Source organism: Hippocampus zosterae, chromosome 2 (genome assembly GCF_025434085.1).
Source record: "Hippocampus zosterae strain Florida chromosome 2, ASM2543408v3, whole genome shotgun sequence".
NCBI lineage: Eukaryota > Metazoa > Chordata > Actinopteri > Syngnathiformes > Syngnathidae > Hippocampus > Hippocampus zosterae.
This window is the reverse complement of record NC_067452.1, coordinates 11690309-11711682: the sequence shown is the minus strand read 5'-3', so window position 1 is coordinate 11711682 and position 21374 is coordinate 11690309. Positions and strand designations below refer to the sequence as shown.

General features: G+C 42.8%; 1 protein-coding gene across 4 annotated transcripts in view; it reads left to right on the top strand.

The window, feature by feature from the left end:
• Nucleotides 1–20281, top strand: part of LOC127594882 (uncharacterized) — a 59870-nt gene extending 39589 nt beyond the window's left edge. Inside the window, exons 2-9 of one of the 4 annotated variants that reach the window (XM_052056653.1) lie at nt 645–854; nt 4575–4629; nt 4723–4813; nt 4915–5306; nt 5769–5921; nt 7535–7693; nt 10020–10154; nt 14960–20281. In XM_052056653.1, coding sequence (XP_051912613.1) covers nt 724–854; nt 4575–4629; nt 4723–4813; nt 4915–5306; nt 5769–5921; nt 7535–7693; nt 10020–10154; nt 14960–15448 — 1605 coding nt within the window. In that variant the 5' untranslated portion in view covers nt 645–723 and the 3' untranslated portion in view covers nt 15449–20281. Of the gene's footprint in view, nt 1–644; nt 855–4574; nt 4630–4722; nt 4814–4911; nt 5307–5768; nt 5922–7534; nt 7694–10019; nt 10155–14959 lie in introns of all 4 variants that reach the window. The other 3 variants (XM_052056659.1, XM_052056639.1, XM_052056646.1) reach the window with 3 other exon arrangements.
• Nucleotides 20282–21374: the final 1093 nt, after the last annotated feature.

Genomic DNA, 21374 nt, shown 5'->3' with positions numbered 1-21374 from the left:
TGTGGTTTGACCAACGTACAAAAAAAAAAGGAAAACATATTGTGGATCTGAGACGTGACTCCTCACAGTTGATTCGGGAGCAGTCTGCGGTCTACTCATCCACCGCAATTGACTGTGGGGGTGCTTCCGCTCTTGATAAATATGAACATGAGCGTGGAAAGGTGTGGTCGCCACATTTTTGTACATGTGCGCTATTTGTACCTGAGGCTGCAATTACTATGGTGCCATATTTCTCTTACAGCAATTATTTTTTAAATCTAAAAGTAGTGGTTCGGGTCTGTCCACCAGTGAGACGCTAGACTCCGGGGAGCTCGGTGAGTTTTGACTGTTAAACTAACAAGAAGAATCTGTGACGACTCAAATCAGCGTTGCAACATCATTTGATCTTTTTTTAACAACAGGGAGAAAAAAAAGGTATGAGTGAAACCTTTTTTTCAGCGGGCGCATCCTTCCTGCCCCGTTTGGTGCTCTGTTTTCTGTTAATTATTCTCTGTGAGAATCAAAAATAGCAAATGAAATGTCAGAAAGAGACAGTGACAGAAAGCCGGAGGCAGGCTAAGCCCACAAAGCATTTCTTGCTCTCTGCCGAATTTTGTCTTATTTCTTTCATTTGCTGCGTCTTTCTTCCTCCCCCTTCTCTGCAGGTTTTCCTGAGCAGAACGTTTGTGTGGCGGAGTTGGAGCTCAGAGTGGAAGTGAGTGGGTGTAAGAGTGATCGTGTGTCATGGCTGACAGCGAAGGGACAAACCTCGAGGACCCTCCCTATAAAAACCTGCTGCTCTTGGGGGCCATTGCAGCAGCGTCGGCCTTTGTGGTCACCATCCTCATCGTCCTCGTCTGTGTGGGCTGCCAGAGGTGAGTGAACGCTCACAGGATACTACACTCCAGCCACCCATCGTCTTTATAACTTATCCTCTTTCAGGTCACCATTCACCTTTTCATGGACCCTGTAACCTGATAACATGATAAGATGTCTGTATTAATCGCTGTCCCTGAAAGGGTGAAGTCAAATTTGATCCCAATCGGTTGAGGGCCAGAGGCGGAATATACCCTCGACTGGTCGCCAGCCAATCAAACGGCAGAAGCAGCCATTCATGCTCACATTTCTCATGCATATGAAATTTAGAGTCAATGAATCGAACATGAATGTTGGAGGAAGCTTGTATACCGAGATAACAACTCGAACCCCGGCCCATTAAATTGGCCGATTGTGGCCCTCGAAACATCGGCCAAAATAAATCGGCCAAATGGCTGATTGTGGATCTTTCAAAAACAAAGCTTAAATTTTACAAGCATAGGGTCGGTCAGAATTGCAAGTTGTGGAAGGAATTGACCCGGCCGTCACAATTTTACAAATAATCTCAAGTCACGGTTTGTTTGAAAATAATAATAATAAAATGCTCAAATGAAAAGATAAGTACAACATAAATGTGTTAAATATAACACACATCCATCTACTGGTAATACAAAACACAAAGATAACGAGGATTAAAATCCTTATCATGTCATCAATGAAATCCATTGCATCACGCATTGCATTCTAGGACCCAATTTATTTTTACAATATATTTACAGGTGACCACTACTGTTCACAGGTAATAGGGACTATACTGGACCACTAATAGCAAAAATCTCTGTATAATTAATGCCCGTTCATATGCACAGAGACATATAAAGGCATTACATCCTTTATAAATTAATCAGACAATTTATTGGTAATCAGTATTTTTTTTCTCTGAAAAATCGCCATCAGCGGGCCCTAATATAAACCCACGAAAGTACTGTGCAAGGAGAACATGAAGACTCCATGCTTTCAGGATTTGAACCCCAAACCTCAGGTAGAAATGTCTATTTCACTCGGCTCAAATCAATTTTTTTTTACATTTTTTGTGTGGCACTTCCTTAAGAGTCACAGCCATTGTTGAAGCCAACCACCCATCCACCGTGCTGCCCTTTGACACTCAGCTTGTTAAGTTAGTGCCATTCATAGCCACCAAACAATAAGTTATTTAATTAAGGAGAGAAGAAAAAAATAGAGGAAACGAAAAAAGTGACTGAAAAAAAGCTGAAACAGATCTATATACACTCGCCGACATATAATTTCATCTGCTTCTAATTCTCGTGAATTGAAATGTAACCACTGCCCACTTTTTTTCCTCTTTCGTTCTTGGATTTTTTTTCTGCACCCTCCATGCCTCATCATCTAGTTCAAGCAATTCAGAGTTGTCTGTTATCAATCAGGGGACAGAAAAATGTTGATCTCATCAAGGACCTTATGAAGACGAATTTGGAATCTGATTGGTTAAAGAAACAGTCACGTCACTATTCTCGACAGCACTACCAATTCTGAAGGCCCAGGCCGGATTAAATTTACACAGAAAAGCATGCACTGGACAAAAAAAAATCTTAAAATGCACATGCATTTGCTGGAAGCAATATAGCCGAGAGAAATGCTACAAAAACCCTTGATTTCATGCAACAAATACATATAATAAACTCATCGTCATCATCATTCCCTTCCGCTTATCCGAGGCTGGATTGCAGGGGCAGCAGCTTAAGTAGAAAAGCCCAGCCTTCCCTCTCTCTCGCCACTTGGTCGAGCTTATCCTGAGCGATCCGAGGTGTTTCCAAGCGAGCCAGGAAAGATAGTCTGTACATGTGTCCTGGGTCATCCTCCGGGCCTGCTCCCAGTGGGACATGCCCGGAACACCTCAGCGGGAAAGCATCCAGGTGGCATCCTATTTAGAGGCCCGAGCCACATCATCTGGCTCCTCTTAATGTGGAAGAGCAGGAGCTTGACTCTGAGCCCGATGAGCTGTTCACCTCATCTCTAAGGGAGACACCCTGCGGAGGAAATTCATTTTGATCGCCTGTATCCGGGATCTTATTCTTTCGATCATGACCCAAACTCGTGACCAAAGTTGAGCATAGGAACGTTGATCGACCGATAAATGCAGAGCATCATCTTCCAGCTGAACTCCCTTTTCACCCTGATGGTGCAAAGTCTGCATCTCTGCAGATGCTGCACCGATCCGCCTGTCGATCTGCCACTCCATCCTCCACTCACTCGTGAACGAGACCCCAAAATACTTGAACTCCTCCACGCTGGGCAGGATCTCATTCTTGACTTGGACGTGGCTTTGTTTGATCCCTCACCTGAGCCCTTTTTACCATGTGTGACAGTCCCAGAGGCATAAAACCCCAGACAACTTAGCTCCTAGGTTTAGTAGGACAGGCAAACCCCTCGCCCACTGTAAGGTGGTGATTCACAGAGTTGTAAATGTAGGTCAGTGTTTCTAATGTGTTTCGGGTAGCAGAAAAGCCTCCTTGGAGTCATATTGGGCATAATCCATCTGATGTCATACTTGGTTGGAGAAAACAACTGCTCAGAGACAGCAAGATTTACTCTCCTGTGAAAAAAGTGAGATGCGGAGGTGGGGTTCAACATCCATACCTGCGCCATGGGCTTTGTTGTTTTCATGCCTCATCTTTTTGTTTGCTGCGCTCCATATCAACAGTTGCCTTGAGCTACCACCTCCAAAGGTTCACAATGACTGTCACCCTCTTTTAGAACAAGTTGTTATGCTAGAGAATAGGAAAATAAATCCAAAAGGAAAGGGAATAGCATAAAAGTGACTGCATGATGAATAGTGGCTTTAAATGGTTGCATTGTGAAAGACATGAAAACAAAAACAAATTTATACTGTAGCATAACACTCTTGTAGAATGCAAACTGTTGCTTTGCTCACTGCTCTTATCAACCAAGGACTTTGCTGCTGCTGACTGGAAAGTTATTATGTTATAGGTTTGGGACTTTTCTGGACTGTTTTGAGCCAAATTATCCATCCATACCATTTTCTGATCCGCTTTATCCTCACAAGTGCTGAGGGGGGTGCTGGAGCCTATCCCATCTGTCCTCGGGCAGTAGGCGGGGGGCACCCTGAACAGATTGCCAGCCAATCAGAGGGAGCACAGAGACGAACAACCATCCACGCTCACACTCACACCTAGGGACAATTTAGAGCACTGGTTCTTAACCTTTTTAGAGGTACCGAACCCAACCAGTTAATATGCACATTCACTGAACCCTTCACAAGTGAATATATATATATATATATATATATATATATATATATATATATATATATATATATATATATATATATATGTATATATGTATATATATATATATGTATATATATATATGTATATATGTATATATATAATATATATATATATATATATATATATGAATATATATATATATATATATATATATATATATATATATATATATATATATATATATATATATATATATATATATATATATATATATATATATGAATGTGGGAGGAAACCGGAGCACTCAGAGAAAACCCACGCAGGCACGTGGAGAACCTGCAAACCCCACACAGGAAGGCCGGAGCTGGTAACAAACCTACAACCTCTGCACTGTGAGGTCGACGCGCCACCACCGGACCGGATTTGGATGTTTTCTACTGTATTTGCTGCACTGCATGTGAACTCTGTCCAGCGGCTCCCTTTGACCTTCCTTACTTTGATCTTTGTCAGAAAAAGCAAGAGCAAGCATCCTACAGCTGGCGAGAAAGGCACATCTGTAAATATGGTAAGGCATATGTTTATTTCTCCTTCTTTCCTGTATGGCATGTATCTCAATATAAATAGCTTTGAATGAAAGTGCTTATATTGTGTTTGACAGCAGGGTACCCTTCGACATCCCAAACTGAATTCCATGAGCAAATCAGACACCAGGCTGCATGAGATCAACCGCTTTCCCTGCAACGGAAGCTGTAAGTGATTTTCAATCCAAATGACAATCCACCGTGCAGTGGGTGACTTGTTGATAAGTTACCGCCTTTTCGCCTCCCTGTGCTCTCTTGTTCATCAGCAGTTAGTAAGAGCCGCCCTGCTAGCATGGACCTCCTGCTCCTCCACAGTCAGCGCTCCCAGACAGACCTGAGGCCTTCCCAGGGGCGTCAGCTTCCGCAGATCCCCACCAGCCCACTGGGACCCGGCCAAGGGGGAGAAGGAGACGTCAGAGGAGACAGGGGAGGAGGGGAGGCCAGAGACCACACTTACACTGAGGTGGCCCTGCGAAATAATCCGACGGCAACGCACGGCTTGGACGACGGCCTGTACGAAAGCGTCAGTGTCCGGGAAGGGGATGCTGGCCCCAAAGCGCCTGTGGCGCCACCACCAACATCAACGAACACTCCAACTTCAGTCAGGGTCGCACAAAGCCCACCTGCTCAGGCCAACGGAGCCCGCAATGGCAATGGAAATGTATGTACATACACACAGCTCCATGTCTGCAAAAACTGTCAGCAATTAAAGCAGAAGCACCCCTTTGTATGTATCCTTTATTTTGTGATGCGCCTTCATCGACCTTTGCAGGGAGATGATGTTGAAATTAGTTAACTGACTGTAGTCAGAGCGAGTTCGTTGACAAAATCCATTTCGATTTTATGCTATTCACATGCTAATGGTTAGCTGAAGCAACAAATATTCAAACAGAAAGAGTGAGGCAAAACTTGTAGACAGATAGTATTATAGTAGTATAGTAGTCTCATGCTGGTAAATCTACGACATCGCGCTGCTGTTTAATTGTATTTACGGCTTGAAATCATGGTTTTTGAAATGATTTTAACATATTGCATCTTTTCCTGGAACATATTCTCAGCAATTAACATGGATTCACTGTATGCACTTCTATTTGTGTTTTTTATTTTATTTTATTTTTTACAGGGTGGCAGAGGGAATGGCACCATTAACGAAACAATGGAGGGGAAAAATAATGGGGTGTGCGGGGTCGACAGGTCCCCCCTGTCCTCAGTCAACTCTCTGGCAAGCCAAGAACCTACTGCAGCTGAGTATGCTTCAATTCGCAAGTTCAGAAAGGTGAAACACTCAACTAACCGCTACCTTTTCTTGGACTTTCTACACTAAATGATTGATTGATTGAACATATAAACAGTTAAAGCTTTATTGTGAAAATTAAAACTGAACGAAGAGAAAACATCAACTATAGATGTCTTAGTTCACCACAGTTTACATGTTCAAGGGGAGTAGGTAGAAGTACAAAAATGGATCTTGCAGACTGTGTGTTGTAGGACTCGATGTTGTTTATTTAAAACTCAATTGGGTGCACTTGAAAATATTCCTCATAAGTGTTCAGTATGGTATTATTTAAAGCAGGGGTACCCAAACCTTTTGGACCGAAGATCTACTTTCCGATCAACTAACCTCACGGGATCTACGCTTACCGGCACGCGCACGCACACACACACACACACACACACACACACACACACACGCACACACGCACACACGCACACACGCGCACGCGCACACGCACACACGCCATGACGAGAAACAGCCTGAAACTGAGGCATGCCTGTTCACGATTGTAGCTCACATGTACCATTTTAAAGTGCTTCCCTGGGCCCTCCTAGATTCCTATTCTTTGCCCATGACCTCGGTGAATTGTACACGAAGCAAACTCTGAATGAGAATAATGACGATAAAAGGTAGAGCGCAACAGTTCTGATCACAAGCTGCAATTGCAGACTGCTGAGTGCTAACAACTTCCGGTGACGTAATCACGCGCCACCGTAAATTCAAGATTGACCTGCTTTATTTTATTTTTTAAAGATTTATTTTGAGATAATGAGACTGATAGGATGATTAGGGTGCAGCATACATTAACACAAAAATATATTACAAACATGTACAAAGACACACAAATGGTTGTTTGTTTTTTTTCTCCTCGACACTCCTCGGATCTACTTCGGACCTGTCTTAGATATACCGGTATCAGGATCGACCTAATAGGCACCCCTGATTTAAAGTATATATATATATATATGGTCTGAAAATATATGGCTCATTGCCAAATGACACATCTGTTTTAGTTTGGGGTAAAAATACCAAAAGTCAACTCTATCTTCATTCATTCATTCATTCATTCATCTTCCGAACCGCTTAATCCTCACTAGGGTCGCGGGGGGTGCTGGAGCCTATCCCAGCCGTCTTCGGGCAGTAGGCAGGGGACGCCCTGAATCAGTTGCCAGCCAATCGCAGGGCACACAGAAACGAACAACCATTCGCACTCACAGTCACACCTAGGGACAATTTAGAGTGTTCAATCAGCCTGCCACGCATGTTTTTGGAATGTGGGAGAAAACCGGAGCACCCGGAGAAAACCCACGCCGGCCCGGGGAGAACATGCAAACTCCACACAGGGAGGCCGAAGCTGGAATCGAACCCGGTACCTCTTCACTGTGAAGCCGACGTGCTAACCACTGGACTACCGGGCCGCCACTCTATCTTCAATTTTTTTTATTTATTTTTGGTACTCGTTAAATATTTGAAGAAGACAGACCGCTATTTGTTTTTCAACTCTTAAAAATACTCTCTTGGTCTGCATAAAAAGTCCAAAAATACATACACATTTTGATTTTGTACTGGAAGTCTTGAGCTTTGTCTATTATGTCTTCACTGGTGGGGTCAAGGTTGACAAGACAAACAGGAAGGAAAATAACGGCGCCGACAGCCAGTCAGACAAATCGAGCGTGAGCGACTCGCCCTCGGCTGCTGCTCCGCAACTACATCGCAGTCAGGATTTTCCACGCAAACCCCTGGAGCCGTTTCACCTGCACTCTTTCCCAAAGGTAACGAATTACATAAGGAAGAGGGGGGGTGGGGGATCCACTGTGCAGCAAGCAGACAATTTGTTCATAACCCAGAGGGAGGCAGTTTATGAACCACCAGAGGGCACTGTGCCCAAAGTAACTGCACTTTTAGTGTAGCTTTGAGAAAATAAACTCAATTTGAAAGGTACCTAAATTGTCTTTTTTTTTGTCTTATTTCTGCTATGTTAGGGATAGATAGATATATAGAATTACATATGTTAGTTCAGCGTATTTTAATGCATTGTTGGATGTATGCATGATACTGTATTGCACATTGAAGTCAGTTTCAACACCGAGTCACGAGTGGGAAAATACAGTACAGTGAGTATATGGTAATGTAACATTAACATAATATTTAGTGGGCATATGTTTGTTTGTTTATTGTTTATTGAACATATTAAATATGCAATACAGCAACGAATTGGCAAGAAATGAAGGCAAGCAAGATATAAGAAGGGAAAAAAATAGTCATCATCACAAATAGGAAGTGTAAAAAAAACTCTAGTCCTACCCCTTGTTATATAATATATGAATTGATTATTTATAGTCTACATATCAACAAATGCTTATACGCGCTTATCTATTTATACAACTTTCGATTTGTTGTACATACTCATTCTAGCACATTTTTATGTCGATTTTCACATATTCATAACGGTCAGCTGGCTACCTGTTTGTAAATATGAAATTTACATTTAAATTATATTCCCAAAAATACCAGTTTTTTTTTTCACTAACTACAACAGCGAACTAAATTTCCATTTTTAACTTTGTGTCTCACTATTCGGGTCTATGTACTTTGTAATAAATAGAATACATGTTATTTGGTGGCAGGCATGATCTTAGTGTTTCGGGCATTCCTGAGAAGAACCATGATCGGCTGACCTTTCCTGTGCTTTTGCTGGCGCCTAATATAGTTTAATTCTTTGTCTATTCAACTGTCGATGTCCTTGACATTGTTAGCTAGTGTTTTGTACTTTTGATGTGTGTTGTTAAATCAGTAAACGCGAGTGCATATTTCCGCATGTGTGAGTGCAGATGTGGATCCTCTGCCTCTTTGCTGTGTGCTGCAGTGCCATATTACTGGCTTGTAAAGAGTGGAAAGATACATTATGTAAGAACTTGGTGGGCTGCCAAGCCGCCTCAATGTGTTTGTGTGTGTGTGTGTGTGTGTGTGTGTGTGTGTGTGTGTGTGTGTGTATGTACTCCCGTTGAGTCTATCAGCAAGTCTACCAAGAAATGGCAATCAGGTAGCCAGCTGACCGATAAATAATGCCGACATCCTGAAGCGATACTATTCTGGCTCCGAATACACTGTGTCTCGACTCTGGATGAGTGAATGCTGTTTTGACAACTCTCGCATGTTGCATACTGTAACTGGTTTCTAATTGCGTGCAATTGCCTGCAGTTAATGAACAGTCGTGGTGTTTGAAGTACATATTACGCAGTACAGATTATAAAGTGTGAGCATGAAAGCTCAAGTTGCTTCTATTTATATATGCATGGCAATATGTTTTTTTAACTAGTATTATTATTATTTTTTGCAATAGTGTGACAAGCAGTTTTCTGTTTCCTTTCCATTTTCCACAACATGCCTAAGGGGTGTATCTCTCTCTGTATGCTAATGTGAGAAGAGTATATTTGAAGCGATGATTTGCATGGAACTTGTGGCTAGGTTGCTGTCTGAACAGGTATCAACAAATTATTCTGTACCTCAAGCAGCATGCAAGCAAATTAAATCTGTGAGGAGTGCTGACATCTATTTTTATTATGTTTGGTTAGAAAAAGAAAGTATCCAAAAGTCGTAACTGAATTGAACTGCCATCTTATGAAGGACCATTTTGTGTGATATGGCCACAATGTAGGCAGAAAATGTATTTCATGTTTATATGTACATTTTGAGGAGGCACTGTGGCGACTGGTTAGCATGTCCACCTCGCAGTTCTCAATTTGGGGGTTCGATTCCGGGGAGAGCATGCAAACTCCACACAGGGAGGCCTGAGCCGGGAATCAAACCCTGCACCTCTGCACTGTGAGGTCGAAGCGCTCACCACCCAACCATTGGGCATGTTACAACAATGTTTTGTTTGAACTTTACAGTACCTATTTAAATAGCAAAATCTCATCAATTTTGCAGGGGTCCCTTTATTCCATCCAGATCAGTATTTTAACTATTTGGTCTAATTTTACAAGAAGTCACAAAAAGAACTGCTACAGTGTGCATGTTGGTTTTGGATTTCTTTCCAGATTGTAAACTGCAATAGCTGCAATAGACCGAATTGATCAATTGATTTGTGTGTGCCAGGAACCGGTGTTCATGGGCAACGGTGAGCAGTACATCTGGAAGCCACCAGAAGATGACGATATCATCACATTGCACCCGCCGCCCCACCGCATCGAGAACGGACAGGGGCACCCGTCGCCCCCGACTGCCAAGGAGGTAGCGTGTCTTTGGTGCTAGAGGAAGGTGCATGCAGGCATACAGACGGACAGAAAGATCTGTGATTTGTGGCTGCTGTGTTTATAGATAGGGGCGCCCCTTTGATTGGGCATGCCGTCATAACATGGCTGCCCTGTGACCTTCCTGTCATCCTCGGCTTGCAGCCAGAGGTTAGATTACACGCCTCCTGCAGGCCCAAGCCCCTTGCATGAACCTTGGCCACAATCCCCTGGCACCCCCTCTAGGCTACAATCCACCAGATGGATCCAACATAAGCATCACTCGCTCCTAAAATCTAATCTCCACTTCTCATCCACAGAGGGTTTTTTTTCCTCAATGTTTTTTTTTCTCCCTCTCAAACACCATGTCTTCCTTCCCAGACTGATTGGGATGATCCCCAACTGGGCACTGGCTTGCCATCAGACCTATTCTTTAATTATACGGGGAGGAGATGTCTGGTGGCGAGAACAGGAAGTCCGCACTGTCCAATCATGTCTCAAAGTCGCATATCCAACCACATTTGCTTCCACATGCAGCAGCTCCTCCCCCGTTAATCCACTCGCAATCCGCTCTTTCTTTCTCCCTGCGCTCGTGCGGCACGCTGACAGCTCCAAACAGTTGTGGAGCCATCACCTCAGACAGACATGGCACTTCCGGGGGACTACTAACCTGATCTTTGTGTGTGTTTAACGAATGTAATCGGCCCGAGGTGTTTTTCCCTCTCTAAAACTCTTTTAGTCAAAAGTCAAGAGTTAGAATGTAGTTGTAGAATTCTACAGGCACATAAGACCAGCCGACTGTTGCTTCCAGAGTGGCTGGCCTTAACTGCACGTTGTGTTATCTCAATTTTGCTGTCTGCTTTGATTTCTTTCTCTGGCTTGTTCATTGCCACGTTACCCGGTTTGCAGTTTATAGCTCCCCGTATAATTTGTCTCTTCTGTAGGAGAGTCATAATAGAAAAGAAACCCGGCAGAGGGGAGGGGAAAAGACAACATATAATGTTTGGGCTTCCTCAACAGCTGCAGCCCAGTTCTGAAATCCCTACTGTCTTGTGACTTCCTTCCTGTGCTGCGCAATGTTGCAAACTGTGTGTGCACAAAAAGCACACACGTTTGCTCAAACATGCACGGTGCACAGCTTGTGAAAATGCTTCAAGCCTTGATATTTTATGTTTCCAAAAATGTTACAAAATAAAGTGTGGCCTCATAATACAGTGATGCCTTGAGATATCAGTGACTCAACACAACTCACTTCCCAAAAAGCAGCAGTTTGGCAAATAATGAACAATTCATCAATAAAAGAGTCGAACTGTTTATTTGCCACGGTCACCTGATGTTTACTTGAAAACTAAACATAAAATGAAAATAATTACATGTTGTGTTTTTAAAACAATTATCCCACCCTGTCACGCAAATGGCAGTTTAGCTTAATGCCATCGATGGAAAACAGCATTTTAGACACATCATAAAATAAGCTAAATCACAGGCACATATTCTTTGTCCTCCACATAAAATTACTTTGAAGCCATGATCATATTGCACGTCAGTTCATCCATCCATCCATTACCCAAAGTGCTTCTCCTCACGAGGTTCGCGGGCAAGCTGGGGCCTCGTCGAGCTCTGTCGGGGCAGGAGGCAGGTTACACCCTGAACTGGTTTCCAGCCAATTACAGGGCACACATAAACTAAAAACTGATTTAAAAAAAAATATTTTGTGTATTGAATTTCAAGTTAAATTCAACTGAATTATAGTGGCAATGTGTCAGAGATTTTCTCGGACAAAGTTAAAGAAATGACTCGGCACACAGGAAAATTGTCTTCAATATCGGCGGAAGCGGATCTCTGAGAGCGAACGACGGTTTAGTTGCTCCGCGATCACACACTCGGCTCCCTCTCCGCCGGTTTGAACTTTTATTGCAAAATACAAGAAAGACACTGCCCCCGAGATTTGCATACTGCGCCCCCCGGCCCGGCCCCTCGGTAATGACCTGATCTACCCGAATACACAAGTCACAGACTTTGCTGATGACAAATGATCACCTGGGCATGACAGCTGTTCCCAAACTCTCTATTGGAATTCAACAACTCATTGTTCCCAATTTGTGATTGAATCTAGTCTTCATCCATCTGTTCGCCCCTCTTGCTTTGACATGATTACTCAAGAAAAGGCCCTCCACTTTGTATGTACATGACCAAACTAACCGAAACTTTAAACATGATACAATTTTGTTCATAGATTTCTCAATCACAATGATATGTGTGTGTGTGTGTGTGTGTGTGTGTGTGTGTGTGTGTGTGTGTGTGTGCAGGCTTGTATGTGTATATTTGTGTATGCATGTATCCTCGTAGAGCAGGGATTGGACAATAGTTTAATGGCCCCCTGCAGTTTAAATGCTGGGCGGGGGCCATAATTTTCCGTCAGTGCTACAGGTACTTCCTCACCAGATGTATATCAAAAATGCCACAAGTCACGGCAGTAATTATCCCAATTCCCCACACGACCTCACACATGCTTCACTACCTGCTTCCGGAGGACAAATTTACACCGACATAATAAATTGAAAAGGATTAATATGTCGAGTGTGTTTGTTTGCAAGTTCCTTCATTGTGAAAGCGCACTGAATGCACATGCTCCTTGAAACATGCGTGGGACCAGTGTTATGCTTCTGCTCTCCCTTAGTGTGCTTTAAGCTGTTCACTTACACCTCAGCTGTCCTTTATTTTAACCCGATACACACAACAAAATGGAATTACGCATTGCATACTTGAAGTCAAGACATTTTTAATTTTAGAAACAAGCCTTCGTGTATTGTATTCATGTGCACACACTTCCAATGACAATGGCTCGTTTGAGGCAACTGAAATGTGAGCAAAGTCCATTCGTGAAAATCACTGAGCAGGTTTTTTCTGTCACCGGGTTGGCTGGCGTCCAGATCTTTCACACCGTACCTCGCTGTTGTGTTGCCAAAGCACTTGTGAAACTTTAACAGGTCTATCCACTGAGGGACTAATGCCGACTCTCCGCCTAGACCTCGACGAAGCGATAACACAGTTTACTCTGTCTTATCCTGGCCTGTCAAAGTAGGTCAGGTTACAGCACAGAGCAAACACAGTGCCACTCTCTTGCCTACACACATTGCTCACACCTCAAATTAGCAGTCTACAAAGTTTTCTCCTATGTTCGGACATTGTATCATTTTGCCTGAAATACTTTAGGCTGCAAATATTCCATTTGGTATAGGTCGGGGGTGCGTAGTCATGTGCTAATTAAAGTGCTTAATTAATTACAGTCACATTTAGCGCGTTATTTTTTTAAATCGCGTTAATCTAAATGTTAAGCTCTGCCTTTATTCTTTCTGGAGGTGGGTTGCCTTTTTCTCATAGCCTTTTTATGTGTTGGCTTCCTGTGTTCGAGTTGTTGAGGTTGGGGAAACAACTGTCAGTCACAGCCTGAAGCAGACATTGATTGGCTGCCATTATGTTGGGACTTGTTTAGCCGAAGCTGATAGGCTCCCATCGGAGTTGGGCGGGTAAGCAGCGGTGAGGAGTGGAGAGGTGAAAATGGAGCAGCATGTGAGAGTTCTCGGCACAATGAATGGAAATTTTACCTTCCAAAAATTGTGTGAAAATTGGGTGAGATATTTTCTTTTTCGAGAGAGAAAGGCCTGCTCTGCAAAACATGCAGCAAAGCTTAAGCTGTAAGCAAATTTTCCGATGGAAAAATACGGACTAAATGGAAGCTGGACTACACCTCAAGCGACACATTCAGCAGAAAAGTCATTTGAATGATGTTGGAATTATACAAAGACTCAGGATGGGAAAAGGGATTGGTACAATATTGTGGGAGAGCGCAAATGACCGGGAGAAAATGAACCGGCTGTCACACAGAAAAAAACTCCGACCCTGAGCAAGTTAAAATTCTAATTGACTATATTAAACTTGCCATTAAAACGAATGCACTAAATATTGGATTGATGTTGATGTGATTCCTATTCAATGTGTTACAATATTGCATTAATTTTCAATGTTAAAGAAACACTTATAGTAACAATGTAACACTTAATTGTTAAAACATGCTTTTTTTCACATTTTCAGGTCGTGGTGTGCCGCGAGATTTTTTCAATGAAAGAAATGTGCCTTGGCTCGAAAAAGATTGAAAAACACGGATTTAAAGTACCTCCGATTAACCCCAAATACAGTTCAGATGTTTTGGTGGGATTTTCCTTTATTTATCGATTTATTCATTTTAATTTCTAGCCAAAGCCTGAAGGTATTGTCCTAACACTGACAGTTATTTTGAACATCATTCCCACTAAGTCGTCGCCAGTTCCCAGTGCAGCTAAGGGAAAAACAAAACAAAATCTAATTCAATAAAGTGTCATACCGCTGCCCCAACCATGCTTCATACGAGTTTTGTTGTTCTTTTGGTGATGAGCAGTCGCCAAATGCACATTTTGGAATTTCGGCCCAACAGGTCACCTTAATTTCACTGGACCATAACAAACGTGGGAACATTTGTTGTGGTCTGCTGAGACCACACCACTGTACTTTTTGCCCATAATTCCAAAAGGTATGTTTGGTGCAAACACAATCGCACTCATCAATGCAGTACATAATAGCATGTTTTTGCGCAAAGTGCTTAACTCAACCCTTTCAAACACGTCTCTGATAAACCAGAATGTCAGTTCGGCCCTCTCGCCCATCATTTGTAAAGAAGTTGACTTCATACTGTGATTAAATTGAGGATACATGTATCCATAGCTGAATGCAGTTAACCCAGCAGTCCCTCTCATTTTTTGTTGTCAGATTGCCGACACCTACTCCATTGTGTGCAAAACCCAGAAGAAAAAGTCTCCCTTGGAGAGCAATGGCGCAAAGACCCTTCCGCGCTCCTTTGGTGGGGAAAGAGGAAAGGGCCGGGGCCGAGGGGTCCAGGCCCAGGCACGTTCCCAGGAGGAGCCGTGTTACGAGCCGACAGGTGACAGGGCCTGGCCCGCATGCGTGGCAGCAGAGTCCGACACTGCGTACGCTACCATTGACAGCCATCGTAAGCGTGAGCAGGCCGGCGCCAGTAACAACACGGCCGGCGCTACCGCCACCCTCAAGCGGAAGAAGCAACAGGCGCCATCAGCTGCACCTCAGGGCTCCGCATCCAACCCCCTGCCTGTTCGAGGCCTTCCTGGTGGGGATAACTTCTATGAGACCATCAGTGATGTGAAAGGGGGCAACAGCTCCAGCACCACCACCATCTTCACATTTAATGATGGAATGGAGATGTATGTCACCGGCCTGTAGCTGGCAGACAAGCAGAGCCGTCCCAAAAGAGATCATAACAGGGACAGTCCTGTTCACTTGCCATAAGGCTGCTGTACATACTTTGATGACTTCTCTAGACAAACAAAGTGATGATGAAATTTGTGTTGACATCAGGTACAAACAGGGTTTTAATCCAGGTTCAGACTTTTCCTACATCAGTCTGTAGTTTTGAACCAGCCTCGACCCTAAAAGGACCAACATGTTTTATCAAAAAGAGAAATGGAGAAGACAACTGGAATATTCGTTTTCAAAATACTGTACAATTGACTTTACTCATCTTTATGGGCATCATTTTCCATAATATCTTTATTTTTGTACAAACGGTCTTTATTTGACACAAAATTTGAGCACATTTGAAATGACTATCAGTAAAGAAAATGTAAATGCATGATTTGTGCAAAGCACAGAGAGCAGTGGTAATGATGCTATCTATATTAGGCAAAGGAGGCCACAGTGCAAGCCGTTACACACACACACACACACACACACACTTGGGAGCATTTATGTCATCTAAGCAGATGGATGTCAGATTTTTGGAGCTCAGCTCAACCTAAGCAAACATCTGAAACAGGTTCTTTGTGCACACTGACCTGTTGCCTGGCAGGGAGAGTTGTGGTGTTTTGTACAAACAAAGGCCGGCAGATCATTTGTCGGTCTGCTCAACCTCAAATGTGAGCCAAGACTAGTGAAGGCGTTTATTTCACACACCACCATCAATGTGCCCTAAACTCACTGGCAGTGATCAAAAGCTGCCCTCTTGGTTTGGTCCACAACGTAATCCTCAAGGTAGTTATGACGTCAGTTAGCAATTCATGCTCAGATTTGACAAATATCTATCTGTAGCCTGAGGCTTGATGACACTCTCTCTCTCTCTCTCTCTCTCTCTCTCTCTCTCTCTCTCTCTCTCTCTCTCTCTCTCTCTCTCTCTCTCTCTCTCTCTCTCGTTCTCTCTCAAACACACACACACACACACACACACACACACATTCATTCATGCATGTTTGGCAGCAATTTACAGGGTAAAGTGATCAGGTCAGAGGTTGCCAGAGTATTGAGCAAGAGTTACACGGGTGACAGATTTCACAATACAAAACCCTTTCCACTTCCTGCCGACACCCGGGCTCGTACTTAAATTCACCAGGTGGGGCTTCCAGTCGTTTACCATTCGGCTATAGACGGCCCGGTAGTCCATTGGTTAGCACGTCGGCTTCACAGTGCAGAGGTACCGGGTTCGATTCCAGCTCCGGCCTCCCTGTGTGGAGTTTGCATGTTCTCCCCGGGCCTGCGTGGGTTTTCTCCGGGTGCTCCGGTTTCCTCCCACATTCCAAAAAACATGCGTGGCAGGCTGATTGAACACTCTAAATTGTCCCTAGGTGTGAGTGTGAGCGTGGATGGTTGTTCGTCTATGTGTGCCCTGTGATTGGCTGGCAACCGATTCGGGGTGTCCCCCGCCTACTGCCCGGAGACGGTTGGGATGGGCTCCAGCACCCCCCGCGACCCTAGTGAGGATCAAGCGGTACGGAAGATGAATGAATGAATGAAAACCCTTTCCATATGAGTGTAAAAGAGTGATCTCTTCCTAAATACATTATCAAATAAGTGACTTATTTTTCCTTTTAAATGTGATTGTATGGCCATTGTACGATTGCACGCAATATCCGCAGAAAAGCTGGTCCATATTTCTTACTGAAAGGCTGTCAATGTTCTCGTTGCTCCCTGACTCCAAATCAAAAGTTGCTCTTTCTGTGGTTTTTGACATTTGGTGGTTGGAATAGCAACAGAAAGCTTGCACTCCAAAGAAAACAGCCGTGGAGTGTCCGCTGGACGGCTGCCTCTCGCCCCCTCCTCAGCTTGCTCTCCGGCCTACGCATCCTGCATTTGTAAACAATGTCTTTTCATGTAGCTTTGGGGAATGTTAACAAAAGAACGGAGGACAAAATAAACCCTTAATGAATTGCCGCGAGGTTATGAGGCAAGAGCGATGAAGCATATAGTACAATGAGCTCACTGTGAGAGAATCATGCAAATGTTTAAAAGGTGAGTAGCATATGTTCGAAGTGTTAATGTGTGAGAACGTGCGTAGAAACAATGGCACAAATGTATTTTATTGCACTGTTCTTTTTTTCCCCCCTTTTGGACTGTGAATAGCTCACGCCACTGCCATGAATCGAGTCTGGTCTGTATTGGTGCAATTTATCCTGCTTGATCCAAAAAGTGCATGCATTAATATATGGAGCTGAAACAATTATTGTGGTACTTTACTAATCTCATGTTTATTAGTCTTCTTCTGTACTTTTTATGCCATGTAGTGCACAGCAGCATTTTTTTTCCCCCTCCAAAGCAGCGACCAGGAGGGGAGGAACTCGAAAAGATTGATTGAAGCCACCAGGATTTTCAGCCTCACTGTTTATATTCTGCAGTGGGGGAGGGAGAAGAAGCACAAGCATGAGACTGGATGTGGATCACCGCGAATGGACACAGATCTGACAGACCCTCCTCCTCTTCACCCACACGCACACGTACACACACATGGGTTGGTGCACACTGCAACACTAAGCCATGTGCGTTTCCAGTTAAGGGGAGAAAGCACTTTTTGCCCCTGCCTATATTCCTTACCCCAGCTGTTTTCACTCCCCAATAATGGAGAAAGAGCCGGCTTTGCCTCCCTCGCTTCTTCATGTCTCACCCTCGCTATGCCGGAGAGGGGCTTTTAAAGTCTACTTCTGACAGTGTGGATGTCAAGCTTGGTCCATTCTGACATCAATGCAGCAGTGGCCCAGCAACTGCCCGAAATGAAAAATGGCAAACAGCTGAGAAGCCTCTCAGCACAATGCTGGCTGGCCCGCACTTGTAATCCTCCCCCTAGCTGTCAGTTTAGGCCCCGTTTTCTTTATCTTGATACAAAGCACTGATATGATCTATTCCGATGGACATTGTTGTACGCTGATGGCGACAAATGTTCGCTGCACAAATACAGGATAGATATGTACATGTGTAAAATACTCAAATACTCTGCTGCTGTTCTTATGTTGTCACAATGTAGAGTTTGCAGTATATTTGTTGGGAAATATGTTGGGGGGGGTTCAACTGGTTATCACAGCCATGTCGTTTGTGAATGCACATTGTTTCCTGCTTTCCATGCACATACAGGTGATGTTTTTAATTGTCTCTGGATATAGTTATGGGCCAAAACTGCAGTGACAACTGTAGCCGATGTTGTATCTTCTCAAAGCACAGGGTTTTAGTTGGAAAAGAATAGACACATATGTATTTTCAGTATATATGTAAGTATATGTACGTGTGTGTGTGTATAGACTGTATATATAGAGTGGCTTGTGAAAGTCAAAAAGTCCACTTGAACTTTTTACTACATTTCAGGCTTTAAACATAAAGATAGAAAATTTGATCTAATTTTTATTTTATTTTATTTTTTGCAAAGAATCAACATGAAGGCGAATGAAATTCATACGATACTTAATTTTTTTTTTTTTTAGAAATAAAAGAACTGAAAAGTGGAGTGTGCAAAATTATTCGGGCCCCCATATTTTATAGAAGCATCTCCTGCTGGGATTACAGCTGCAAGTCTTTTGGCATATCAGTTTTGCACATCAAGAGACTGAAATTTTTGCTGATTCTTCCTTGCAAATCGGCTCTAGCTCGGGAAGGTTAGAAGGAGAGTGTAGGTGAACAGTAGTTTTCAGATCTTTCCACAGATTCTCAATTGGATACTGGTCTGGCCTTTGACTTGGCCATTCTAAACCCAGAGTATTTTTAGTTTTGAGCCATTGCACTGTAGGTGTTGCTTCGCGGGTAGGATCATGATCTTGTTGGAAGGTTAACCTCTGTCCCAGTAGGAGGTCTTTTGCAGACTCGAACGGGTTTTGTGTCTATAATGGCCCTGTATTTGGCCAAATCTCAACAATTTTAACCATCTTCCCTGTCCCTGCTGAAGAAAAGCAGCCCCAGATCATGATGCTGCCACCACCATGTTTGACAGCGGGGATGGTGTCTGTGTTACTTTTAAGCCAGACATAACAATTTGAATGTTGTCGAAAAACTTCAATTTTGGCTTCATCTAATAGAGCTCCTTCTTCCACATGTTTGTAGTGTCTCTCAGGTGGCTTGTCAAATTTCAAATTGGACTTTTTATGGTTGTTGAGAAATGGCTTTCTTTTTTCCATTCTTTCATAAAGACTAGATTTGTGGAATGTGTGACTGATAGTTGTCCTATTGACAAATCCCCCCCACCTCAGCTGTCGATCTCTGCAGCTCATTCCGAGTGAACATGGGCATCGTGGCTGCATCTCTGATCAGTGCTCTCCTTGTTTGGGCTGAAAGTTGAGATGGATTGGCCGGGTCTTGGTAGCTTTGCAGTGGTCCAATACTCTCTCCATTTGAGATGTTTAAAGTTTGTGAAATATTTGCATCTCCTAATCCTGCTTTAAACTTCCCCATAACTTTATTCCGGACCTATGAAGTGTGTTCCTTGGTCTTCTTGATGCTGTTTGCTACCCAATATTCTGTTGATAGACCTCTGAGACCATAATAGGTGCACTTATTCTAAGACTAGATTACACACAAGTGGACTCTATTTGTCTTCATCAGTCATTTAGGTCAAAGCTGGATCATTTCACAAATTATCAGGGAATTTATGAAGTAAGTTGACTACACTGAGAGTCAAGGGCATTTTTCACGCCACACTTTTCAGTTCTCTAAAAAAGACAAGTTTAACATATCATAGCAGTTTCGTTCCACTTTATGACTATGTCCCATTTGGTGTTGATTCTTCTCAAAATAAATAATTGTTTTTTTGTTTTTTTTTTCATTTCTTGATGTTTGTCGACTGAAATGTGGCAAAAGGTCTAAAAGTCCCAGGGGAACGAATAATTATGCAAGCCAATGTATTATGTACATCAATGCGTGTGTATATACATACATATATATATATATATATATATATATATATATATATATATATATATTATACACACACACACACATTTACATATATACATATATTTACATATATAATATACACACAAATAGATATTATGGCCGTGCAGATATGCAAAAGATTGTAATGTTTTATATTAAGCTTCATAAAATATTAAAGTGAGTTTTTACTTTTTTAATAAAGTGGCACATTACGATGCTGTTCTCTTTTATCGATACAGACCCTCCTTTGTACCATTCAGGGTACAATGTAGCAATAATCCTTTTAACAGTTGTGAGCTATTAACAAAACACAGTCACATGTGACTGTCTTAATTTATTACATGCAGTTCATAGAAAGTCATTTTACAAGATGACAAATCTATTACTGGAACAACTGTTGAGTTTACATGCTTTATTGACTTTACTGGGTCTGTAAGAATACAAGAAGTGATTCATATCACAATCTCTGGCCCACGGTCTGGACAAATACAGTATAATAAATTAATATAGCAAATAAAATCATTCTATGAACACATAAATACATCCATCTTTCTTTATAGTGCTTTCTGAACAACTGCATCTGTAACAAAGAACTTTGTAGAACATTTAACATAAAACATCAATACAACAGAACACATTGTATTCCATAAAACATCGACAATAAGGAGATAATCAAAGTCTCCTTCCACCGATGTTTCAGAGACGTCATGATCACAGCATGCAAGACGTCACACGCGTCTGCTACCAGCAAAGTAAACAAGAAGCTGTAGCGCCCATTGGTGAAGACAGGTCCACCGAGATCCGCTTCAATTGCAGGCTTCGACACTCAGTTCCAAACACACATTGGTGCTTCGCGCCGACGTTCGTCTTTCCTCCTCCTCAGTTCCAGCAGCCATCCATCTAGCCTCACCAACGCAGAATGTCAGCCGAAATCTCCGCTGAAAAAACCCCGGCGTGTTGAATATTATTT